General features: G+C 38.5%; 2 protein-coding genes across 5 annotated transcripts in view; one reads left to right on the top strand and one right to left on the bottom strand.

The window, feature by feature from the left end:
- Nucleotides 1–21,102, bottom strand: part of LOC139944858 (EF-hand calcium-binding domain-containing protein 11-like) — a 35,413-nt gene extending 14,311 nt beyond the window's left edge. The window contains exons 1-7 of one of the 2 annotated variants that reach the window (XR_011787030.1): nucleotides 20,919–21,102; nucleotides 18,626–18,721; nucleotides 16,914–16,956; nucleotides 15,843–15,944; nucleotides 14,407–14,497; nucleotides 8,288–8,396; nucleotides 5,359–5,486 (exon numbers count right to left, since the gene is read on the bottom strand). Coding sequence is in view for 1 of the 2 variants with exons in the window: in XM_071942000.1 (XP_071798101.1) it covers nucleotides 8,312–8,396; nucleotides 14,407–14,497; nucleotides 15,843–15,944; nucleotides 16,914–16,956; nucleotides 18,626–18,721; nucleotides 20,919–21,005 (504 nt within the window). In the remaining variant the exon portion in view is untranslated. Of the gene's footprint in view, nucleotides 1–5,358; nucleotides 5,487–8,287; nucleotides 8,397–14,406; nucleotides 14,498–15,842; nucleotides 15,945–16,913; nucleotides 16,957–18,625; nucleotides 18,722–20,918 lie in introns of those variants that run through there. The other variant, XM_071942000.1, reaches the window with a different exon arrangement.
- Nucleotides 21,103–21,230: 128 nt separating this feature from the next.
- Nucleotides 21,231–24,733, top strand: part of LOC139944840 (F-box only protein 11-like) — a 49,428-nt gene continuing 45,925 nt past the window's right edge. For 2 of the 3 annotated variants that reach the window (XM_071941977.1, XM_071941968.1), the window contains exon 1: nucleotides 21,231–21,448. In XM_071941977.1, coding sequence (XP_071798078.1) covers nucleotides 21,349–21,448 — 100 coding nt within the window. In that variant the 5' untranslated portion in view covers nucleotides 21,231–21,348. The remainder of the gene's footprint in view (nucleotides 21,449–24,733) is intronic. The other variant, XM_071941985.1, reaches the window with a different exon arrangement.

The raw sequence follows: 24,733 nt of genomic DNA, 5'->3' as shown, positions 1-24,733 counted from the left end.
GTCGGGTCCATGGTGTTTTGTCCCCTGAGGGGGAAAATGGCACCCAGGGCGAAGCCATTATTACTTCTCTTCTTGAAGTTATGTTGTCATCTTCAAACATTATTACGACAGAGTATGCATAGTTTAATAAGCAGACGAACAGTTGTTAAAATAATAAACAATTCTTCACTGTTCCCTTGAACCCACGGCTGTTTCAAACAAAGTGCTGGAAATCGACCACCACGGATCTTTGTATCACATCACATTGTTGGTTCTTGACCAATAAAACTCCATAATTTGTTACCGAGGTATAAGAATCTAGATTGTTTAATGGAGGGAACAATCCACCAGGCAAGAAAGTCCAGGCAAGGAGAGATGCAGTATGTGGATTAAAGCTGTTGGAATGACTCTTTGTTCTACATCTTAACAAAGCGAGAGTGTACGCTCAAATATCCTGACAGGAGACACCTGGGGTGCAATCCACTCGCGCAAACGAATCGCAACTGTTCGCACAAACGTTGATTGTCTTTGGAATGATTGGTGCGTATTACGTGATGTCAATATGGCAGCACCCTGAAATGAAGATGGCGCGCACCATCGTAGTTTTTTGTTTTACTTTGTTTTTGCTGTAATAGTCCTCTTTTTTACATCATTACATCAACTAAACTTTGTTACTTTAAATCTGCATTATCATCCACCGAAAATACAATATTATTATGATTATGACAAAGAAATAATACCGTATACTTGTCCGCCATTTTTAAAAACCCTCGCCAACACCTCAGAAGTATGTTCGCGTAAGATTGCAAACGTTCGCCAACGGTGGCGTGCACAACTCGTTCCACTTGAAATTTGAGGCATACGTGCGCAACTATTGGCAATGTTTGCGCGAGTGTCACCCCAGGTCAGAGTGGCACAGTTTACATGAAAATATCTTAGGAAAAGAGAAGCTGGCTACAGACCCTCAATGGGAAAGAGGTTGTGTCGTTGATCCCAACACTTCACCAACAAGATTAACAATACCCTTCTGCACTCTATCTAATAAAGATAAGTGACAGCAGAAGCTCCCGCACAAATGTGACATTAATACTCCATTCATGCCATTAGGGGACGTATAGTTGTCTTACACAGGTGGAGAGTAGCATCAGGAGGCAAGAGCTTCTGAGCTCAATATAGACAACCAACTCGCATGGAAGCACACTTTGCAATGCCTGAGATATACATGTACCTCTCCCAACTGGAATTGGTGGAGATGTCAAGTCCAAGAAGGCAAACATTTGATATCAAAGGCAAAGTGGATGGAGCCTTGTGAATGGATGGATATGTACTACCCTCTTGATAATTACTTATCCTGTACTTTGAGTTTTAGAAACCATGTATACAAAATGTTGTTTTCTTGAGACATTGGCACCTATTACAATAAATGAGAGTTTACCATTATCCATATGAGAACTACCAGGTTGAAAAATACTTGTATGAATTATGTACCACCGATTGCAGGGTATGTAGTTTGCTTTGCATTACTTAGACTGACATTTAACGGTTTATAACAAGGAACATAAGGGAGCAATTTCATGGCTCTGCTTACTGTGGAAATCTGCGCTTACAGTCCAGTCAACGTTCTCTGCTAACCCGGTTAGCGCCAAGTTTTTAAGAACGCTTAACTTCCTAAATTCACCTAGATGTAGAGCATAGATTTATCTGCTACCATTGTCATTCCTTGGTGCCTCTGAAATATTCTAGTAGACATTAATAAATTGCCCTCACAGAGATGCCCTTTAATTAGGAACAATTAGTAATATCACATCACCAGCTGCTAACCTTTGAAAATGTAATTTGACTGTACTTTTAGTTATTGCGGTTAATGGAAAATCACCTTGTGCCTAATATAAGGATGTTTTAATGGTTTGTAACAGGCCATTGATGCCTTGAGCATTCACAATAAGGCCAACTGCTACATGATATCTATTGTTACCATGGTTACCAATATACAAAGCCATCAGTGACCATCACATCTGTTCTTTATGATCAAATCAATTGATGTTTGCAAAGCTGCCTCAAAGATTACCTGCACCCACTCCCTTCCTTTTCAACTAGCCAGCGTGCTTAAGTGTGTTATGAAAATTAAAATGATTGAAATAACAGTTTTGTTTACACTCTTCCATAGATTTAAATTTAGTTATAAACTGACTGAGCAATCCAAACAACATAAATGGCAAGGTTGAGGTAATGTTTGTTCAGTTTTTGATAAAACATGTGAAAGCAACAATATACAACGTTGACACATAGATTTATGAAGAAAATTATCATCGATTTTTGTACTGGATCATAGACATATTTGGGGGTTATTCCCATTACAATGTGCCCCAAAACAATAAAAGAATTCTAAGGGGAAAAAAAAACAAATAAAATGTAACAATGTAAAACTAAACAAACAAATACTAATTCGTTGAAACATAGTCAATCTCTTCCAGAAGGTATGAAGAGGTTGCTGAAACGTCATGGTCTGTTTGTTTTGTCCCCCCAGATTCTAAATGACTGAAGATTGGTTACATTATTGGATATTATTGACTATCTAGAGCTGCATCCCCTTCATCAACCATGGCTGATTCCAGATTATCCACAAAGGTCCTGCTAGCAACTATTATTATCTTATTCACTGTAGCTGCAACGGTATGTATTGTAGTCATCAAATTCTGAAGGTTTGATTGAACCTAGGGTCGAGTACCAGTTTATTTCTCAAATCCTTGATTCTTGGACCTCCATTATCCCAGGCCTCAAAATAACCCTCAGCACCCACAGCATTAGACTGATCCATTAGGATCCGCTCACGGCGCACGTGTGAGCAAGAACACATGAGCCTCTCCAATGCCATTCTGAACAACTCTGCTTGCGCGCCAAGCATACGCGCATGCATGTCAGACCTTATTTTGTCAGACTTTTGGTTGCACAATGTGTTGTGATTAGTCAATATGCAATGGGGCTGCTGTTGCCGTGTTGCCCTGTGCTTCTACTGATGGTGCCCTTTGCAAATTGCAATACAATTTTCCAGTAACCCTTACCAGAGGGAGAAATTGTCTTGCCCCTTCAAGAGCCAAGTTTAAGGTCCGTTATCCCGATAAATCCTTTCTTACTCTAACCAGACCATAGAAATAGAACCCGGAGAACGCTGAGTGCGTCATTGTGCGTGAAATTTCGTTGTGAGATCATTTTTATGGATGCGCGTACGCCATTCTTTCTGTGTTTATGGCCCATAGAGCTACATTGACTAGAGCGCTAACACCCCGTTATACACGCACTGGACATAGACCAATGAAAACACGTAGAAACGGTCAATGTGCAATGCCATTTTGCCATACGTGCGTATCGTGTGGTATCAATACGCCGCGTCCACAGACGGCACAGAGAACGGCCGAGCTCAGCGTTGTCCGGGTTCTATTTCTAAGAACCAAACCAACATCTATGTTAACTCAACACCCAGACTGTTGTCCTGACTCTGATTATGGTGATATGCCTGATGTCATGTAAAGCATAATCAGTTTAATAGTGCAGTCCTCAGAATCAATCCAAACGTGAAGTTTGATTTTGAAGGGATTGGGACAGTAGTGTTACAAGTACTTTGCCTGGGCCCAATTTCCTAAAGCTGCCTAAGCACAAAAAGTAGCTATGTAAGCACAACAAATTTATGCTTAGCAGAATAAAGTTACCAGTCAAAATACCATTTCACATGCACCATTTGTCATGTGACTGTATCCTGCCCATTTCTGCGTAGCAGGAAAAAGTTAAGCACTATTCTCTTAAGCAGCTCTATAAAATTGGGCCCAGGTCCTTTGCTAAGCATGATAGGTGTGGCAGTGTACATGTAGTTCTCCTTCCAAAATAATTAAATAGAAAAAAGATGTTAGATTTTATTGGCTTTTGGTGACAAAGGAGTGGTAATTATCAATAAAAAAAAATTGATTACTTTTTAAAATCTGAAAGTTTCCTCCAGAGAAATACTGTTTGGTGTGTACTTGTGACGCAATATTATTTCTGTTAGCCCAAAATAATGTTGACATTGAATTGACTTTTCAGGGAATGTCTAAGCTCTCAGCGATGACTATGATCATGATTGCCTCATTAGTCTTCACTACAACCATTATCGCTATGTGCTTTGATAAAGCCATCTTACACTTTGCTGAAAGGAAAGCTGCACAACAGGCTGCAAAAGAGACTAGCACATCCACTGCAACAAAGTCAGAATGAGAGGAACATATACTGTACAACAATGTCATCGTCTCCACTCCTACCACTGATCTTCACTCGACCTATTCAGACTAGATTATTGAGAATTGTGACCTCTAACATGTCTGAAGATGGATAGTTTTTTACTGTTTTACTGCCGGAATAAAATCCTGTAAGGACAAGGTGCAAATTGGGTTTGTAAATCACAATATAATCCTGTCATCAATGAGGTCCTATGTCAGGTCAGTAAGCAAACATTACCATTGACTGGTTCCCTGTGTGTGGGATACCCTTAAGTAGAATCACAGGCAGCAAATGTACAATAAGATACATTATCTTCCAGTACGCGCTAATCCTCCAATCAGATTCTCGAACCGGAGTGTGGTAATAAGCCATAACCTACTCCCAGTTTTTACATAGCACTCTGCCTATTGTGAGTGTCAATGTGTCCAATCCTATGTATATGGTCAGTGCATGCTGTTTGTCATGAAATAACGCCACCATCAAATCATCTATCGGGCAGCTGGGATATAAACTTTCAAATCATTCAATTCTTCAAGGACTTTTAAGTCCTTGAAGAATGGACTTCCCTCAAAAAAAAACATGAGCATTCAACAACCAGTGTTTTCTGGATAAACCTAACTTTGGCCTTGTTTGATATGGCACGCAGAAACGCTATATTTTTCCGTTTTCCACTCGCGCTTGTGTGATTACTTATACATAGTTCTTCTCTTCTCATAGGCAAATGTAATTGCCCTTACAAAGAAGCGTTCAAGCCAGTCAATTTTTTTTTCATAGCTCTGTATTTTTGCTCACAAGCTCCACAGCCAAGCTTCCAGTGATTGCAAATAGTAAAATCTGATCTCTCCACTAGGTTGGTATAGAAAACACAGGTTGTTATTCTGCATTCCTTCTTGTTCCTAATGAAGTGGAATTATCCAAAATGTCATTTCTACATGTCCATGTGTCAGCCACAGATCTTCTTTGATCAAGACAGCACAGTCCCTTTTAAATTCATTGTGAAGACCTCCATTCACTGTAAATTGTCTTAATCATTTATTCTGCTAAAGTAAGCACAAAATGTACTTAGTAAACAGCTTTATGATAATGAAATTGACCCAGGAATTTGCAAACACAAAACAAAGGTATAGTTACCTCAATACACCGCATTTCTGCCCACGAGTCAACCGGTAGAGGTAAGCTAGTTAGTGAGTGTTGCTGAAGCTACCGTCCCATTCACAGGAAGTGCTGTACCATCCCATCATAATCCAAGTGTATCGCTACTAAATAGTGAGAAAACAAATGTGGATCAAATTTTACTTTGGGGTTACATTAAGTTCTTAATTTCTTTAGTAGACTAGTGAGAGTACAGAGTACATCACTTTAAGTCATAGACTTTTTCAGCCGAGAGTCAAAAGCTACTTATCAATGATAATGATTACGTAATACCCCTGTGACGTGAGCGGCGGCTAAAAATCACGACGGTCGACGGGTCAAAGACATGACAGAGGTAAACCCTAGCACACACACACACGTGTGCGACGATCGGGCGAGTCTTCTGGAAGTGGATGATCCATTGACATGATTGAGTCTTGGTCACATCAGCAAAAGCCAACAGGTGGTTTATTTTTTAACATTTGTTACACATGAAGAGAAATAACATCACAAAGTTTCAGTTGTTGGTTTTTTCAGAATGAAAATTTAATTTCACCTTTTTCAAAAACCTCGCTGTTGAGTTTTTAGTGGGATATCATGGTGTAAAGCTGTAATATCTATATATTTGAGATCATCCTTTCTTGGATGTTTAAGTAAACAGGCTAGCACTGGATCATATTGAATGGTCGGACAGTAGGATAGTTAAGAGGGAAAACATCAATGTTTCTTTTGTAAAGTGTACAAATTTTTTTCCTCAAATGTAGATTGAAAAGAAAGGTATTTGATACCAGAAGCATCCTTGCAGATTGTCATACACGTAGCTAAATTCAAACAAGACTGCATAGTAAATAAGGCAAGCTCAACCAGCCTGTCCTTTGATCTCAGAGAGAGGGCGCTATTTGAGCTTGGAACCCAATAGGCAAAGAGTCCATAGGTAATGACTTTGAAAATCTTTCTTCTAAAGTGTTTTGTTTCAAATAAATCGTGTATGTCTGAGGATTGAGTTCTGTATCTCTGTGTGTTTGGTTGTAACCTAGGTATGTATCAATAAGTAAGCTTTTACAGACATTTATTTCATAAAATTCATGAGTTCAGCAAAGTATATATCTTAACGACCTAAAACTTTGCCTTAAATTGTTAGTAAATGCTGTTTTTTTGCTGTCTTACCTTAAAAGTTTACACAAAACCAATAGTGTGAAATATGATCTTTTACATAGTTCAACATGTTCAATCCAAATGTGTTTATCACACATTAAAGTATTAATAGTTGCAACCCATTGTCTTCATTAATGATCAAAATAAGCCACAGACCTGCCAGTGTAATTGCAAGAAAACAAGAGTGAGAAATGAACACTATACCTGAGTTATATTTTATTTGGTCCATGGTTAATTTGGCTTCTTGGAGGTTGATTTGGTGTGTAACTTTGTGAACTTCATTTAAATCTATTTAAACAAAACAATATTGCACATTTCAAGTCTCGTTAACTGTGATATTCCAATTTGCATGTTGAAGCATCATGAACAAATTCAGTAAATTTATTTCCTTTGAACAAAATATTGCTTCGCTTAAAATTCCCAACTGCGTAAACGGCATAAACTACATTTTATGGTTATAGATCAAAATGGTTAGTTCCTAATGGTATTTTATATGCCAGAGTGGTAACCATTTTGCATGAAATCCTAGTGATTGTGCATATTTCTAATGAAAATTGTGTTTTTTTATAATATAAGCGTAACTATGTTTTGCACGAGAAAAGAACATATTCTAGTTTGAAAAACTGACAGTGTATTTTGTGCCACATTATAACTAACTGACTAGTCAAATTTGTACATATATAGATGTGTATTGAAAATTAAAGACCAGACCCTAGTCAAAATCAAAGTCTAAAGATGTTTGTTTATACAAGGAGAGTTGATAAATCAGCATACTTGTGGTATTTGTGCGCTGAGGACTTGAAACTTAAAGACAGTGGACAGACACTATTGGTAATTGTCAAAGACTAGCCTTCACTGTTGGTGTATATCAACATATGCATAAAATAACAAACCTGTGAAAATTTGAGCTTAATCAGTCATCGAAGTTGCGAGATAATAATGAAAGAAAAATAACCCTTGTCACACGAAGTTGTGTGCGTTTATGTAGATGGTTGACTTGAGACCTCAAATTCTAAATCTGAGGTCTAAAAATCAAATTCGTGGATATTACTTCTTTCTCGAAAACTATGGCACTTCAGAGGGAGCCGTTTCTCACAGTGTTTTATACCATCAACAGCTCCCCATTACTCAAGTAATTACCAATCCACTGCCTTTAATTCAAAACTCTTGCGAAAGAATGAAAAGGTATGTAATGATAACTGATTATATTTGGAACTGAGTACGCCAGCTTTTCATGTTTCTGTTTAGGACACTGAAGAAAAATGTTTTGTATGACATGTAAGAAGTGAAGTTGGAAATAAAGTTGCCTTTTTATCGCAAACTTGGCTTTCTGGGCGATCTTAAAAAACGCTTTTTCAAAGAAAGAATTCCACCAAAAGGCCGAAGAATCTTATCCCTGGATACATGAAAAAGCTTCCTTGGGGAGAACTTTATACATGCAGGTCTTATGGTAGGTCTTCTAAGGTCTTCATCATTCATCCTTGATGAGATGCTCAGATGCCTTTCTCTTGCCTCATTTAAAATATTACAGTTAATGGCAGAATGGCTGACAAATTACCGACTAAAATAAACCCAGTAGTTTCCATCTACATGTAGAAGCTGGCTGATTTTAAGGTTTCTACCAACACATAAAGCCTGACAAACTGTCTCTGTCAAGAAAATAGTGTTTGAAGAACTCCAAATCACCATTGCTTATTTTGATTGTCAAAACCTATCCGATTACAGCCATAAAAACAGCAGCAGACATAATTTGAAGTCTCTGTATGTGACATACCTATCCCTGTCCTTGTTGAGCTGCTCAAAATCCATCTGCCAGCCTGAACTTCATCATGAATTCAAAATCTCTATAACTGACACGCCCATCTCCATCCCTATCTATCTCCCTGAAAACAAAACAAATTGACAAAATAAAATTAAAATTGTTTTTCTGTTCCAGTACAAAGAGAGAAAATAAAATGAAAAAAGAGAGGGTGGGAAGAGTGGGTGGTTTTAAAGTTAATATTAAAAGGCATGTTGTTGTTAACTTGTCAGATTCAAAAGTCTCCACATTTCAATGCAGGTTTCCAGGGATTAAATTCATTAAAAAAAACATTTTGATAATACAAAGCAAGCTTACTGTGTTGGAACATTTAAAGGAACACGTTGCCTTGGATCGGTCGAGTTGGTCTTTGAAAAGCGTTTGTAACCGTTTTTTATAAAATGCATATGGGTAGAAAGATGTTGTAAAAGTAGAATACAATGATCCACACAAACATGCCTCGAAATTGCATGGTTTTCCTTTTACCTCGTCGACTAACACGTCGGCCATTTATGGGGGTCAAAATTTTGACTCCCATAAATGGCCGACCATGTTAGTTCGCACAGTAGAAGGAAAACCACGCAATTTCGAGGCAAACTTGTGTGGATCATTGTATTCTACTTTTAAAACATCTTTCCAACCATATGCATTTTATAAAAAACGGTTACAAACGCTTTTGTTTTGACCAACTCGTCCGATCCAAGGCAACGTGTTCCTTTTATAGGGAAGGTAAAGAGTAGCCTGAACATCTGACGTCACACTTCGAGGCTTGAGAATAACGCCAGAGACCGGCCTCAAAAAATTGCAAAACCGGCGTGTAGTTTGACCTCTGACCTCGGTCATTTCACATAGAGATACGCTGTCAACTTCTATTGCGGACGTGACAGCAGTGACTATTTGGGCATCTATGTCACTGCACGTTTATCAAACGATGACTGTATCCAATGGAATCACTGGATCTGACAGCGGGGACCTGTCTTTATCCTTGCGGATAAAGACAGGGACCCAGTCTAGGTGAATGGAGCCTTTATGACACTAGGTGGCAGCAGACACACAGAGTTAACTTCCTGTCTTTATGCTATCATTGGATTGAATCACTGATTTCTATCAGACTGACTGGATAGCGGTTTGCGTGTGGTTGTTGGATGCCATTTTTAAACTCACACAATAGCACATTTTAGCATGTTTGGATGAAAATATTCAAAAGAAATATTATGAAGTATATAATTCTGTGGACAAACAGGAAATAACATACATTGTGACTTTCAAAATGGCCACCACTTCTGTGTGACAACTTCACAGCCTTGAAAAGAGAACAAGCAAAGGCCCGTCCCATAACCTGCTACAGCCATGGCTGGCTTTGGCTGGATCACTGCATCATCATGCATACTCTCTTAATATTCATGCATGATGTCATAATTCTTACCCAAAATGAGGCCATAGGCGCACGTCCGCCACCACTTGCAGTGGCTGCGCCTATGGCCTCGTTTTAGGTGAGAATTGTGACATACATGTACTCGTGCATAAATATTAAGTCTTGTTTTTATTTGACACTATGCTTTTATTGATAACAATACTTGCTTCTGATGATAGCGCACAAATCCGTCACTCAGTGAGGCTCATGGCACTCCAACAGTCAGTATTTTCCTGCTACGTGGAGCAATGTTTTTGAAGTATGAGACCTTTTTCTTTTAAAAAGCACCATGTAATGGTTTACAAGGTGCTGTGGAGCAATATGCAGCCAATCAACCCAAGAACATCGTTCACATCTTCAGACCAATATTGGCAAACTATTAGATCAAGCCATGAGTACACACATTTGCATGACATCAAATCTGTGTCATAGGTTTTATTATCGAGTGTCCAATTGTTCATTATCAGCACAACAATATGTAATAACATATTAAGCATGCCATGTTGTCCAAAATCAATACTGGGTGTCCTGAAGACACCCAGACACCCAACTGGCTGAACAAACATTGCATTTCAATACACCGGCATGCCTGGTGCAGCAGTGAATGATAAAATCATAGCTCTATAGGTCTATAAGGAATCCAAATGACCTCTTGTATATTTAATGGACCCCCTTATCAAATATTCATAAATACCTCAGACAGTTTCGCTATTCCTATTGGTGGAGAGTGGTCACGTGGGTGTGTTTATGACCAGTAAAAAAAACCTTTGGTTATGACCAGTAAAAAGTGTTGAAACATGGGCGTGACACGCGAGTTTGCACCTGTGCTTATAAGACAGTTTTTTCATTCCTATTGGTCGAGAGCAACGGCTGAGACAGTTGTGCCACATCACGGGATACATACGACGCGCACAGCATTACCTTTTAAGGAGTTGTTTACCCGAGGGCCTTGACGGGCCTTACCATTTCATAGCTGGAGGGGTGTTGTGTTGAAAGAAATCATTGAAAAATTATAGTTTTTGCATTTTTTACTTTTTGACCAAAAAGTGTCGATGTTTTTTAACCGAAAAGGTATTTATGAATGAGAATCAAAGTGTGTTGAATCGGTTTTCAACTAGTGGTTTAAACCCGCCGAGGCCTGGTTCTTGATAACTTACCTCGACTTTGTCTCGGTAAAATTATCAAGAACCAGGCCTTGTTGGGATTAAACCACTAGTTGAAAACCTCTTCACCACACATTGAAGTTCCCTTAGTGAAGTTCTCTCTATGACGCATGCTTAAAACCACAGTGATCCCAAATCCTCCAATATCCTATTCAGGAAGTTGTCTGAGACTTTGTAGGATATGGTACTATAGGGCCAAGCCAAACAGCAAATGTTTATATCATTAGGCCATATAGGTGTTGAGATGAGTTACCATACATTGGAGTATTTTGGAGGATGCATGAGGGTTTTTTAGCCAAAGACACAATGGGTTCAGCTTTTTAATCACCTAAAAGGTGTTCACATGAACCTGCAATTGAATCCAATGTCAACTACATTCATCAACTGCATTTAAGGCTCTCTGCAAAATGTCAATCAGTATTGTTATACCTTGTGAAGTTTGATGGTGGTTTCATTCATACCTTGTTGGTCGCACTAATAGAGTTAAGGTTGCTAGTGAGCTATCTGACCCCCAGGTATTGGAGTTTGGTTTACCACAAGGTTCTGTGGTAGGGCCTCAGCTGTTTTCCCTATTTACTTATCCCCTGGCCACCATTATTGAACGGTTTGAGCACATTCGCTATCACTTCTATGCTGACGATACCCAGCTGTACATTCAATTTAATCCCAACAACCCTGGTGAAATCAATCAAGCTCTTTCCACATTGGCGGAATGTATAATGGACATAAAACAATGGATGTTAAGCAACATGCTTCAACTCAACGATTCCAAAACTGATTTCTTTGTCTGTGCCAACAGTAGATGTCTCAGTTCGCTATCTGATGTTTCCCTCCAAGTAGACTCCGAAATCATCCAGCCTTCCACGAAGATCAGAAATCTTGGAGTGGAGTTTGACCAGGCCATGCGGATGTCCGACCAAGTCACTTCTATTTGCCGATCCGTTAATTTCAGTCTACGCAACCTTTCTCGGATAAGAATGTACATTGATAAGCCTACATGCCATGCTGCTGTTAGAGCCATTGTAACGTCTCGTCTCGATTATGCTAACTCTCTTCTCTATGGAATATCATCTGTTGACTGTCAACGCCTTCAACGGCTCCAAAATCGTGCAGCTAAACTGATCTTCCAGGCCAAGAAATATGACAGAGTCACTCCCATTCTTCACGATCTTCACTGGCTGACAGTCTCCAACTGTACATGTATCAACTTTAAAATACTTACCCTGGTAAGCAGACGAACAACTGTTCGTCTGCTTATTAAACTATGCATACTCGTCGTAAATAATGTTTGAAGATGACAACAGAACCTCGAGAAGAGGAATAATAAGGTGACCAAGGTATAAAAAAACAATTGTTGAACACTGTGATTCGGGGTCCTTGGGTTTTGTACACCCTCGGGTGACAATGGCACCCTAGGTACAAAACGCCATGGACCCCGTCACAGTATGCAACAATTGTTCCTGGAGTTGCCATGGGTTTTGTACACCCTGAGTTGAGCAACGTAACAGTTATTCATTTGGCCTTTCTGGCAGCCGGGGAACTACACTCAATACATGAGGATACAAACTGAAATATAGACTTTACTCGATTGTTCCCGTTCTATAATTTGTAACTCACTCTAGCTAAGAATGTTTGGAGACTGATGAGACTTGCATCACAAGATTCAAGACTTAGGCTGTGTCCAAAACAGCAACTTTGGATAGAGCTACGGCTAGATCAGGGCGTCTTGAAGAATAGGCAGACACGTGCGATCTAGCCGTAGCTTTAGCCGAAGCAAACTCGACCCACGTGATTTGAGACTCAGACTTGGGCTCAATCAAAGGGGATTGATTTACTCAACTACAACTCTGACTTAGCCCCACACAGTAAGAGGGAGTCCATCAGACTCAATCAAAATCAGGAACTGATTTGAGCTGATTAAGAGTTTGATCGATGACAGGGTTTGTGGGTTGTGCATCGCGCGTAAAAAAACCCAGTGCACTTATCTGAAAGAGAAGGGGTTCGCCCCGGTGTTCCTTGCTTGATTGGCTGCATATTGCTCCACAGCACCTTGTAAACCAGTACATGGTGCTATGTAAAAGGAGTAAGTATCATAATTTAAACGTAGTACCACACACATTGCAGGAAAATACTGTATGTTAAATTGTGACCCGCTCTGTGGTAATCAGGAATATCGAGTAGGTCTTACCTTTTCGTCAAATGATTAATAAAGATGCAAAAACAGACGATTTCTGAGCCATGTTTTTGTCTTAATTATCAAAAAATGTTTGGAAATAAACTCACAAAAAGCTGCCCAAAGCACATCGCAAAAGCGCCACCAAGAGATACTTTTTTTAAGCGAGTGACCTCATCTATCTAAATATACATTACGTCAACACGTAAGGCGACTGCATTGCTTGTTACAGGGGTTCAAGGAAACCCGTTTTCGTCACCTGACCTATTTCATTCATAAAAATTCGCGTCGCTAGATTAGTATGGCTTACCTACATGTACATACCGAGCGAGGCGTCTATTTATCTATGCAGCGAGGCCGCTACCCGACCCAGTGCTGTTGCTACGTGATGTCATAGCTAGCTTGGTTCCACTATGCGCGCACCACCATACGGGAGCCCCAAGCATACATACATACAGGTTTTACACGGCACGCGTAGAGAGCCAAGCTATAACGATCGTTACCACTCCGCCATGTTTTATCCAGTGGAATGTTTATCGAAGTTTAACAATACAGTCTCTGATTTCCATCAATATTTCAGGTTTTTTCAAGGTTGAATTACTCCAAACCCAAATAATTCTGAATGCTAAAGGAACAATGTTTCAGTTAAACTTGGTGTTGGGTGAGAAGTATCACTAAAATCATGAGAAACATGCACAGAAAAATTGCGAATGAAATCTGTTCCCTGGTCTTGAAGCAGAGTCAATGTACGGCCGGACGCGACGAGGGTGATGTAACTGTATAGCCCCGGGGAATACGTGATGCATTGCACCCTGCCATGACAGAACGAACTCCCATTTCAAGTTGGAAATAGCAACGCAAATTGCTCTAATATTTCAGATAAAAACTGTCAAATTCATTGTTGAAATTGTCTACACATTATAACTAAACTTATCATTGGGTTGTTTGTACATTTTGGTCCTACTGTCATGACTGTTGGTCCGACTACGCCGGGGTTAAACATCAGTTTTTTTATTTCGTAAACAAATATTATTTTAATGAGTGTGTGAGCTGTCTCGTTCTTTTACACTAATAATTCTGGCATTTATGTTTTCCAAAACGGGTCGTAAAATTAAGCGTCAAGGTCGTCGAAAATTCGACATTATTTCAGACAGGAAGGTCGTATGATCTTGATTTTTATTTCATTTAAAATGTTAAGATTTGCTTGTTTGGATTAGGATGATAAACGCAAAAATAAAATTTACTCGATATTCCTCATTACGACAGAGTGGGTCACAAATGCCTTGAGCGTCACTGAGTGATGGATATGTGCTATATAAGAAGCCTGTATTACTGTAATTATTACCTGTACAGAGAATCAATCCGGTGTCTAGGGGTATGAGGGGCCACCTCATTGAATGCTTTGTATAGATCCTCTAGAGTGATGAAACCTCGACCTGTGTGAAAATGAATACAAATAAGATTAGCTGCAGGTGTGTCTGTTTCTGTCAAAAAGTAAGTCTCAAATCAATTATCTCTCAGACCCATATAAGTAACACCCCCTGCATTGAGCCAGAGGCAAACTAAGGGTTTGGGTTAGTAGTGGTACAACAAATGTACCTCAACACTATCAACACAAACCCTTACTTAACCCTAAACCATGTTATGGAGTTGGTAGTGGTAAATCTACAGTGTCAACCCTAACAACTTCATAACTGACATGTATATCTGCCAAATTGTTTGTGAAGCATGCATAGGCAATAGGTGCTACACTTCATACTGCGCTACACTTCATCTCACCTGTACAAAAAGGGAGAGAAGGTACTGGCAATAATGCCCGGTAGTATCCCTTTTCTGGTGGTTATTGTGTAATCCCAATTCCAGACCTTTGTCTTGTTGTAAAAATGTAGCATTCAATAATGAACAGGCTGCCACCACTTGTTATCATTGTGTTTGGCTCAATGGTACATGTAAGTGGTCTCATCTGAGCATTCTGAGATTCCAACATACATGTACCAAGGCAGGTTATCGGTCAAGGCTTACGGCCGAGTTTCTGCAAATCACAGTGATTACCTAATATTTTCTAACAATACAACATCAAATCCAAAGTTGACTCCTTTTTAAAGTCAGGGTTCCATTGCCGCAACAGTATTACAAATGAAATTATTTCTCCAGGTTTAGTTACTCCAAATGTAACTAGCAAAATGGCTAATTTCAGAATGGACAGGCCGTTAAGCAGAAAAATATTGCCTGAAGACACTGGACACTATTGGTAATTGTCAAAGACTAGCCTTCACAGTTCGTGTATCTCAACATATGCATCAAATAACAAACCTGTGCAAATTTGAGCTCAATCGGTCGTTGAAGTTGCGAGATAATAATGAAAGAAAAAACACCCTTGGCTCACAAAGTTATGTGCTTTCAGATGCTTGATTTCGAGACCTCAAGTTCTAAATCTGAGGTCTCAAAATCAAATTCGTGGAAAATTACTTCTTTCTCAAAAACTACACTACTTCAGAGGGAGCTGTTTCTCACAATGTTTTTTTTACTATTACTCATTACCAAGTAAGGTTTTATGCTAATAATTATATTGAGTAATTACCAATAGTGTCCACTGCCTTTAAAATAATTTGGTTGGTAGTAAGCATGCAGTAATTTTAAAACATGATACGAGTCATGAGCAATGTACATCAAAGTTTGTTTTGCCTGGTAACCCATCATACAAGATATTTTCTGTGCATGTAAGCTGCTTCAATAGCCTTAGCTGAAAGCTACTTAATCCCAAAAAGGCGTAAGACTTACAATGTGTGTCAAAGGTCATGAAGGTCTGCCTTATCTCCTCATCTAGGTCCTGAGCAGCCATCTTGGATTCCATTGTAGACATAAAATGATCTTGCATCACACCTGTTGAGTTTATAAAACATATCAACTTTAATCAAACAACTTCATTTCATCAGAGTTTTACTTTGTTCCACTGAGTTTGTTACTTGTCTGTGTGTTATAGTATTATTATGTGTGTTTAAACCCATTCAAAGCACTCTAGCCCTATTAATTAGTTGTCAAGCATTCCTGAAACCATCTAAACCCCTTCGGTACAGATTCCTAATCATCCAAATCAACATTTCCATTACCCTAGTGGTTTCATGACCAGAATTAGAATCCACACTCTGTCTCTACAGTTGGAACTCAAGTCTGATAGTCAAGTTCAATTTGGCCGCTTTAACCACATAGTGATCATTCCTTTCTGCAAACTTATCACCATATGCCCAGAAATGGTCTCATTTTAAGAACCACCCCAACTCATTCAGAGAATATAATTACATGGTGTAACCGCAAACCTTTCTATTATGGTCTTATCGCTGTTGGGTTTTTTCCATATTTTTATTGTAAAATTTTCTGAAAAATACATTGGAGAGCGTAATTTCAGGTCATTACTTGGAGTAGGTCAGATCTTGCAGCCATTTTGGTACAAGCCATATCCGGCCACTATGGTCTCTAAAGGGTTAAAGAACCACACTTAGACTTAGACTTGTTGGTGCCTATTTCTGCCCAAGTACAATTTGTCATAGGTTGGACTTGACTCACCATCTACAATGACTCAGGTTGTACTGTGATACGCTTCAATCACTATGCCTATGAAACGCATTTAATTTTGACAGCTTTGGTTTGATTGCTATACGTATATGCCCACAGTTGAAAACATTTTGTTTTTAAATTTTAGGCTTTTCATCTTGGTAAGTGCTGCAGGTTTCTGAATACAAGTCTAATGACTCAAATTCAAACGCTTTAATGGATAGCTTCAAACTAAAGAGGGCAGTGTAAAATGCTATTCTATCAATTTACATAATCCATTAATTTTAATTATCTATTTACCTTCACTGCTCGTAGAACCACTCATCATCTGGTCAACCTCATACTGAAAACAACAACATCACAAACCAAACATGATGACTGCTATTCATTGTAATGAGCTAACATAAAATCCCCCTCCACAAACAATAGTTCACATAAAAGTAGCACCTTCTAAGAGAAAAAGAGAACTAGTCCATTTTCCTGAACATTAGTCTCATTGTCTATTAGGTCTTTGGCATGTGTTACACAAAACATCAGGGTTTAATGGCTACAAATCGGTTTAATGTATTGTTCTATTGGGGCTGATTTCACAACGAGCTAAGATTCAGTCTTAACCATAGAGCTACATGTATATATATTGACTAGAGCGCTAACTACCCGTTAAAAACGGACTAAGGTTTTGATGCCGTGTGGGCGCATCCATGTTTATGTACAAACCAAAACAAAAGCTTGAAATTTTGTACGGCAAGTGCACTGCTATTTGCATGATAGTGTGTTTGTTCTTTTCTATGCGTCATCGAACCAAATTTACAGCAAATGTGAATGTACAATCTGATTTGCGTACAATCTATGAGTGTCATGTGCGTCATTGTTTCTTTAGTCAGGACGTCATTTCCTGGCATATTATGAAATGCTGGCACCTAAATTTCTTGCTGTAAAATTCGCACATGCTTACCTAAATTAATCTGGGCCCAATTTCATAAAGCTGTCTATCGACAGCCTCGCTACCATGGGCAGCGCGATATCAGTACCCCTCGTCACTAACCACTGGGAAGGATGTACTGCGAAACAACGCTGATTGGCTCAGAAAATTGGTTATGCATTAGATGTCACGTGCGTGCAAGATATTTGTATGTTGATAACGCCCGCGTTTTTTTATGACAACACGTTTTTTTTAAACAAAAACATTCTTCAAGACGAAAGACATGCGTGCGCGTAGAAAACATTCAATAATGAATATGTATGCTCATTTATGGCTAATTTAATTGTGCTAGCCAAATTTAAATTGGCAATTCCAGGGTTATGATTGAGCAAGGCATGCTGGGAAAAAATAGCGCGGTGAGATCGATCACCCCTGGGAATGAGGTTGCTCTACTGGTAACCATACCAAGTTGTTGTAACACTTACTATTATACAACAGAATGTGCGTATATGCAAAAACATATTTGATTTCTTATGGGAGGCCTTATTTTTTAGTAGCATTAACATTTTAGAAGCACTATGAAGTTGGATAGCGTACTTAAGCTCACACGCCGAATGCAACTTTTTTTCAGCCATGTGTGTTCTCCTAAAATTAAAATCATTCCGTAGTCAGGCATCACACCAAACATGCCTGCGCCCAGGGATGCTTCTAAACGCAGAGCAAGTTAGCGCTCTAGTCAATGTATACGCCTCTCTTAATATTTAAGCATGAGTTACGTCACAACGCTAACCCAAAACGAGGCTATAGGCGCAGCCACTGCAAGTGGTGGCGGGCGTGCGCCTATAGCCTCATTTTGGGTAAGAATTATGACGTCATGCATGAATATTAAGAGAGGCGTATAGCTCTGTGGTATTTACTGAGAATCAATCTTAATAGCAAAGCAAAGTGTGATGTCACAATACAACTCACTACATGACAATACTGACAACTCTGCAGTTGAATCTAAGTGCTCCCTGAGTTTGGGACATTTGAAAGTATGAACATCACAAACAGCAATGTACCACCAGTGACTTTAAATACTCATATTTACCTTTGAGGGTTTGTACCCAAATAGTATTACCATGGCAACCTTGAGATCTTGTCTGCTCAGATATCCTTTTTTGTCCTCATCACAATCATGAAATACCTTTTTGGAAAAAACAGACAGTCTGTTCAAAGTGTCATTTTGGTTGTAGTAATAGTAATAGAGGAAACAAGGGGGAAATGCTTCTTTTAAATCTGTGAGTTCAATGATTACATAAAATGTTCTTATATTCGAAAAAAATGGAAAGATCATACAATATGGGTAATACAATTATCATAAAAACTGTAATTGAATAGTAACATATTTAACAAACAAAATACATCATTTTGAAGAAAATGTTCAATATGGGGTCAATCATGGCCTATGAAACAATTGAGTTTTATAGTGTTCACAAACCAAACTGAATTCATTGTTGCTCCATTCACACACCCCTTTGATTTGAGGCAGTGAGTTCACACATCAATTGTTCAATATAAGCAATTCAGTAAATCACAAACTTATATGTTGAAATAAAGGTTCAATCATAATTAACTTTTATGATTAGGGGCCTATTAATTTAGTTTTTTTTTGTTTTTTTACCCATACACCGATGTGTGTTAGCACTGTATACTCAGTACTTTCCCGATACGAGTCCTGTGAAAAATATCACAGGCATGTTACTCAGGTGGGATTCGAACCCACTACCCTTGCAATTCTAGAGCAGTGTCTTACCAACTCGACTTTTGGGATTGCCTGGTAGCTAGAGGCAGTTCAAATCCTATTGGCAGCGGGTACTGCAATAACGATGTTAAACTCACATCGAGAATTTAAGAATAGGCCTATTAATTAAGGTTTTTATTTTTTAGCACAAAACAGTTTTTAAAATGGGTTTTTGAAGCTGGAATAAGTATAGTTGCGATGACATAACACTCCTCCCGTCAGCAAGAGGGTTACGTTCACAACTAGAATAAGTAGTGTCAGAAAATTTGGGGGAGTTCGTTGCGTATTGATGGGCCAGAGTGTAAGAAGAATTGGGCTCCCCAATATACTATCATCATATAGCACTTTGTATTTATAATATTCATTTTGAATTACTGTGATTTTTGCAACATTGAATAAATGTATGACATTTCCAACGTTGAGTGAGCACAAAAATAAAATGTTTGTAAAATATTATATTTAGAGTTAGAGGCCATCTGAAAGTAAATATAAATTAATATCAGGAATATATCATCATTTTTCAATCCGGTTTTAATTAAAATATAAATATTCAGTTATTACTACCCTTTTTATAACAATCAATGATCAGTGATTAAAGGAACACGTTGCCTTGGATCGGTCGAGTCGGCCATTTATGGGAGTCAAGTTTTTGACTCCCATAAATGGCCGACCGTGTTAGTTCGCAAAGTAAAAAGAAAACCACGCAATTTCGAGGCAAATTTGTGTGGATCATTGTATTCTACCTTTACAACATCTTTCTAACCATATGCATTTTATAACAAACGGTTACAGACGCTTTTCAAAGACCAACTTGACCGATCCAAGGCAACGTGTTCCTTTAAAACACCGCTTGCCTGTTCTGTGTTCTGGTTGGCTGAAACACGGTCGCGTGGGATTGGCTAATATAGTCTAGTGATCGCGCGCACGTGTTTAGCAGGAACTAGTACCCGAGCGGGCACTACTAGTCTTTGAAAATAGTGTCCGGTTACCTCTCTTGACTTGAACCGTGAACTTTAACTACAAAACTTCCTTTCTTTTTCAGATTTTTGTTCTTATTTGACATTTAAGACCGAGCTGCGTTATAAAACATACATTGACTGGCATAATTTGGTAACTAGTGTACGTCTATTCCCCCTTGGGCCTGTAACTTGTAAATGACCAGAAGAGGGGCCTATAATTCTCTCGGCCTTTGGCCCTGGGAAATAGGTCCCTCTTCTGGTCACTCAAAGTCCCTCGGGGAAATAGACGTACACTAGTTACCTCAATGCCAGTCAATATGTGTATAATATAACCATGAATATTATGGAAACACCTGACCCCCCCCCCCCCCCCCAAAAAAAAAAAAAAAAAGAAAAAAAAAAAGTTTACGCCCAGTTTACGTGTAATGGTTTGATTTTTAAAAAAAAAATTAAAAAAAAACCATTGTTTATCCCATGGTCTTATTAAATATTATTGTAATGACTAAATGACCGATTTTATTTGCAACCAATTTTGGGCGAGTTGACCTTGTCATGGTATTTTTACTGCGCAAACTGCATGTAACGTTGTTTACCACATAAACAAAAAAAGGTAACGTTAGTTTAGGCACAAACAAGATTACCGAAATGAATCTTCTTTTCTCCACTTCAGATGTTTCCCTAATTTTTCTTTTTGCAGATCCAGTAGAATGAGACAGTATCCAATTCATTTTACTCTCACAGCGGGTTCTACTAAATGTGTTGCTTGAATGATTACAAAATTGTGTCAGTAATCACGGAACTGAGAAATTCTGAATCTGGCGGCCATCTTAGGATACCATTTGCGCGAGCGTACAAGTTAAATAGCGATTGGCGCACGAATCTCATTTGAAGTCCGCGTGATATTATTGCGTGGATTGATTGGTTGTTCGAAACTGGCTGCCATTTCCCCCCATCATCCCTTGCGGCTGAACTTACATCTCATCTGCCGCATTGACGGAGTGCTTTTCCAATGTTTCGATAAAATTACACCGCAATTTTTCCTTGAAGGCACCCGAAATCGAAGTAAAAATCATGTCATCACCGAGCAGGAATTCCAGTGGACCTACTCTGCGAAGATCAAGACGATTGAGTAAGGGAAAAGCCAACAGTTCTTTGTCGGCGAGTGGCACAGGTCTTTGTCCTTTCTTTTCGTGTTTACACTTGATTGCATTGCGATTGCTGTATAGTGCATGTACATGTACCGTGTTTGTCAGTACAGTAGACCATGTAGACTAGGTCGGTAGAAGTAGAAATAGAACTGGCAAAAGGGAATTTAACATTTTGATGTGTGTGTTTATGTTGTCTGTTAAGTAGCATACCAATACCATACAGTTGGGTAGAGGTTGGACCAAATGAACTGTGTTTGGATAAGTTAATGTTCGTTTCATTCATTCAATGTCTCTGTCTGAGTCTAACTGACTCGGTAATTTTTCTTTTTGGTATAGAAAAACACTGACTGATCACTGAGTGTTGTCCGGGTGGAATTGTGTTCAGTTACTGAGTCAGAACCCGAATCCACAATTATATTGTGAGGTCGTTACCATTTACTAACTTTGGATGCAAAAACCATTGTTGTTGTCAACTTCATTTAGGGAAGTAAAAGTTGAGAGTCTTTTTAAGACCCTTTTTTTATTTAATATCTTCCTGAAACCTTCTTAGTCACAGCATAGCAGTGACAGTGTATTGCTTGGTTGTATTTACTTTTATTGAGTGAGTACGGATTTTTTGATGATTTTTTTTAAATTTCACTCGAGAAAAAGGAAATACAAGCATTATGAATGTATATTGAGTATGTGGGGAAAGGTTTGGTAGTGTAGTACAAAAGGAACTTCAGTTATTGCTGGCTAACGGTCGTAAAACTTTCACCTATCAACGCCGGTCACACTAAATACCGACAACTCATGACCCCTCACGACAACTCACGACAACAATTTTTAAATGCACTGTAACAAAACATTTGAACGTAATTCAACCGTTAAATATGTGCACAAGAGTCATATGCATCTAAATCACTTTCAAACTGTGTAAAAAATTGTATTTTTAACTCTAAAAAAGGTGTTTTTTACCCCAAATTTAGTAACGAACGGAAATATTTGCCATGTTGTCTTTTGACGTACTTGGACGATTCTATTACACCGCAGGGGGCGAGGTAATTTCTGAGGGCTGAGTTTAATTTTTTCGTTTTGGTTTTAGCTGCTGATTTTTCTTTCTTGTTAGTAACTAAGCCGCCACTCTGGAATTCGAAGTTAAAAGGGGAAACTTAAATATAATATTGTTTTAAACTCCATGAAATACATTTTAAAAAAGGTAAATAATCATCTTGCATATTGTATCGCCCCTGCGGTATAATAGAATCGTCCAGGTGCGTCGAACGACAAGATGGCAGATATTACTGTTCATTACTAAATTCGGGTAAAAAACACGTTTTTTTTTACAATTAAAAATACAATTTTTTCAACAGTTTGAAAATGATTTGGGTGCATATGACTCTTGTGCATATATTTAACGGTTGACTTATGTTCAAATGTTCTGTTAAAGTGCATTTAAAAATTGTTGTCGTGAGTTGTCGTGAGTTGTCAGTATTTAGTGCGACCCATCAACGCTGATTTGGCAAAACGTATAGTGTTAAGGAGGCCCAAAATATTAAAACCCTGTAAGGCTCACAGGGGAGCCTTATAGTTTCTAGAAGTCAGGTGATTGTATATGGGCGATCAATGCGGGTGCTGTGGGTGAGTTGGTAGTTGTGCTGTGCGTGTAACATCTTGCACCAAGACTACTGCGAGCCGAGCCCAGACAAAAACTCCACCCCAGGGGACGCCAATGCGCCAAGAAGTCAGTACTAGTGCGGTTGCCCCCCTGCCCCTGTGCTGAGCCTCCCGGTCGTCACGGTCATCTGTGGGCACAGTAGAATTCTTGTTCGCTAGCTGTTTAAAGTTTAATCTTAAAAGTGAAAATAAGGAAACTTGGCACTGATATTGCAATAGTCTCATCTGGACAAACTATATATTTAGTTCTGTCAATACTTGGCGGTTTTGCTCAGTGTCTTTACTGAGTACATAATAAGTTGCATCATCTCCAAGCCACACAAGTGGGATTCTTCTATTGGTTTTGTTTCTCGTCATAAATACCTGTACCCATTTCACAGTCTCACACAATAGTCGTTTATAACCGAGTATCAGTGGCAATATGTAATTTACATGATCATGCAATACAGTACACCATTGAGAAGAATACAAGGTTGAAATGGTTTGGGAGTCCACATTCATGGGTTGTGAGAAGACAGCTTTGTTGCAATATTTTTTGAAAATACATGAATTGGCAAAAATATTTGACGCAGGTATTTATTAAATTCATGTTTAGGCTGATAGTCCAATAGAAAACGCTTGTACAAGTTTTCTTGAACGTAATGATATACCCTTCCTTTCAACTTGCTGACCCATAAGATGTACACTTTGGGTGTCCTGTCATTTCTTGGAGGGGGGGGTGGGGGTGTTGGTGTGATGCATGTCAATTAATAATGGATCAGTGATCAATGTAAACAATTACAATAAACATCCACATCAAAAATATGTTAAAAAAACAGTGTTTTTATTTTGTATATAGTTTATAAAAAGTACTTGAGATGTTCAATTCGGTGTTCTGAAAAATTACACATTGAATTGAAGAAATGGTCACTGACAAACTTTGATAGAATTTCCCTTTGAGGAATGTTGTATTGTTTAAAGGGAAAGTACATCGTTGTACTTTGAAGAGGTTATTCATTCCATCCTCTACACAGTATGTAGGTTTTAAGGTCACACAAAACAAACAACCTCTGTACATATTATGCAATTCCGCTCTCATTTTAGAGCATTGAAAACAATTTCGAAACTTATTTTGTGCTCATCCATACCAGGCTTATTTTAATTCAGATTTGGACAGTCAAAATAAGCAAAATAAGGCCCTTTAAATTATGTTGATATTGTTTTTTGACGGTATTTCAATGTTTATATAATAACATAATATCCCCGATTGAAATTTGTAAATAATATTTTAGTATATTTTTTACTTGATGCTAGAGACAGTCCTTTTGAATTTTACTGGAGCTTTCTTTTTTTCAATTATGTTATTTATCATATGATAATCCATGTCATCCGCAAACATAAACAAAGAGTTTGTGCTGTTTGAACAGTGTGCTGTTTGTTAATTAAAATAATTATACAGCCTTTGCCTAGTACAGTTGAGTAGTACTGTTGAGTGCATTTCCACTAAACTTAAGCATTTAGCTCCAAGCAATGTAAATTTTCAGGATCTACTGTCCAGTCCTTCAATCATGTATACTGCCACTGACTACTGTACATTTGATTTACATTGGTCTGAATGATACATTGGGTGGTGTACATGTACACCCACGTACGTACATGCATGACATTAGTCC

The sequence above is a fragment of the Asterias amurensis genome, chromosome 1 (genome assembly GCF_032118995.1).
Source record: "Asterias amurensis chromosome 1, ASM3211899v1".
Taxonomy (NCBI): domain Eukaryota; kingdom Metazoa; phylum Echinodermata; class Asteroidea; order Forcipulatida; family Asteriidae; genus Asterias; species Asterias amurensis.
Note: the sequence above shows the minus strand (reverse complement) of the source record. Positions and strands in the feature narration are given on the sequence as shown.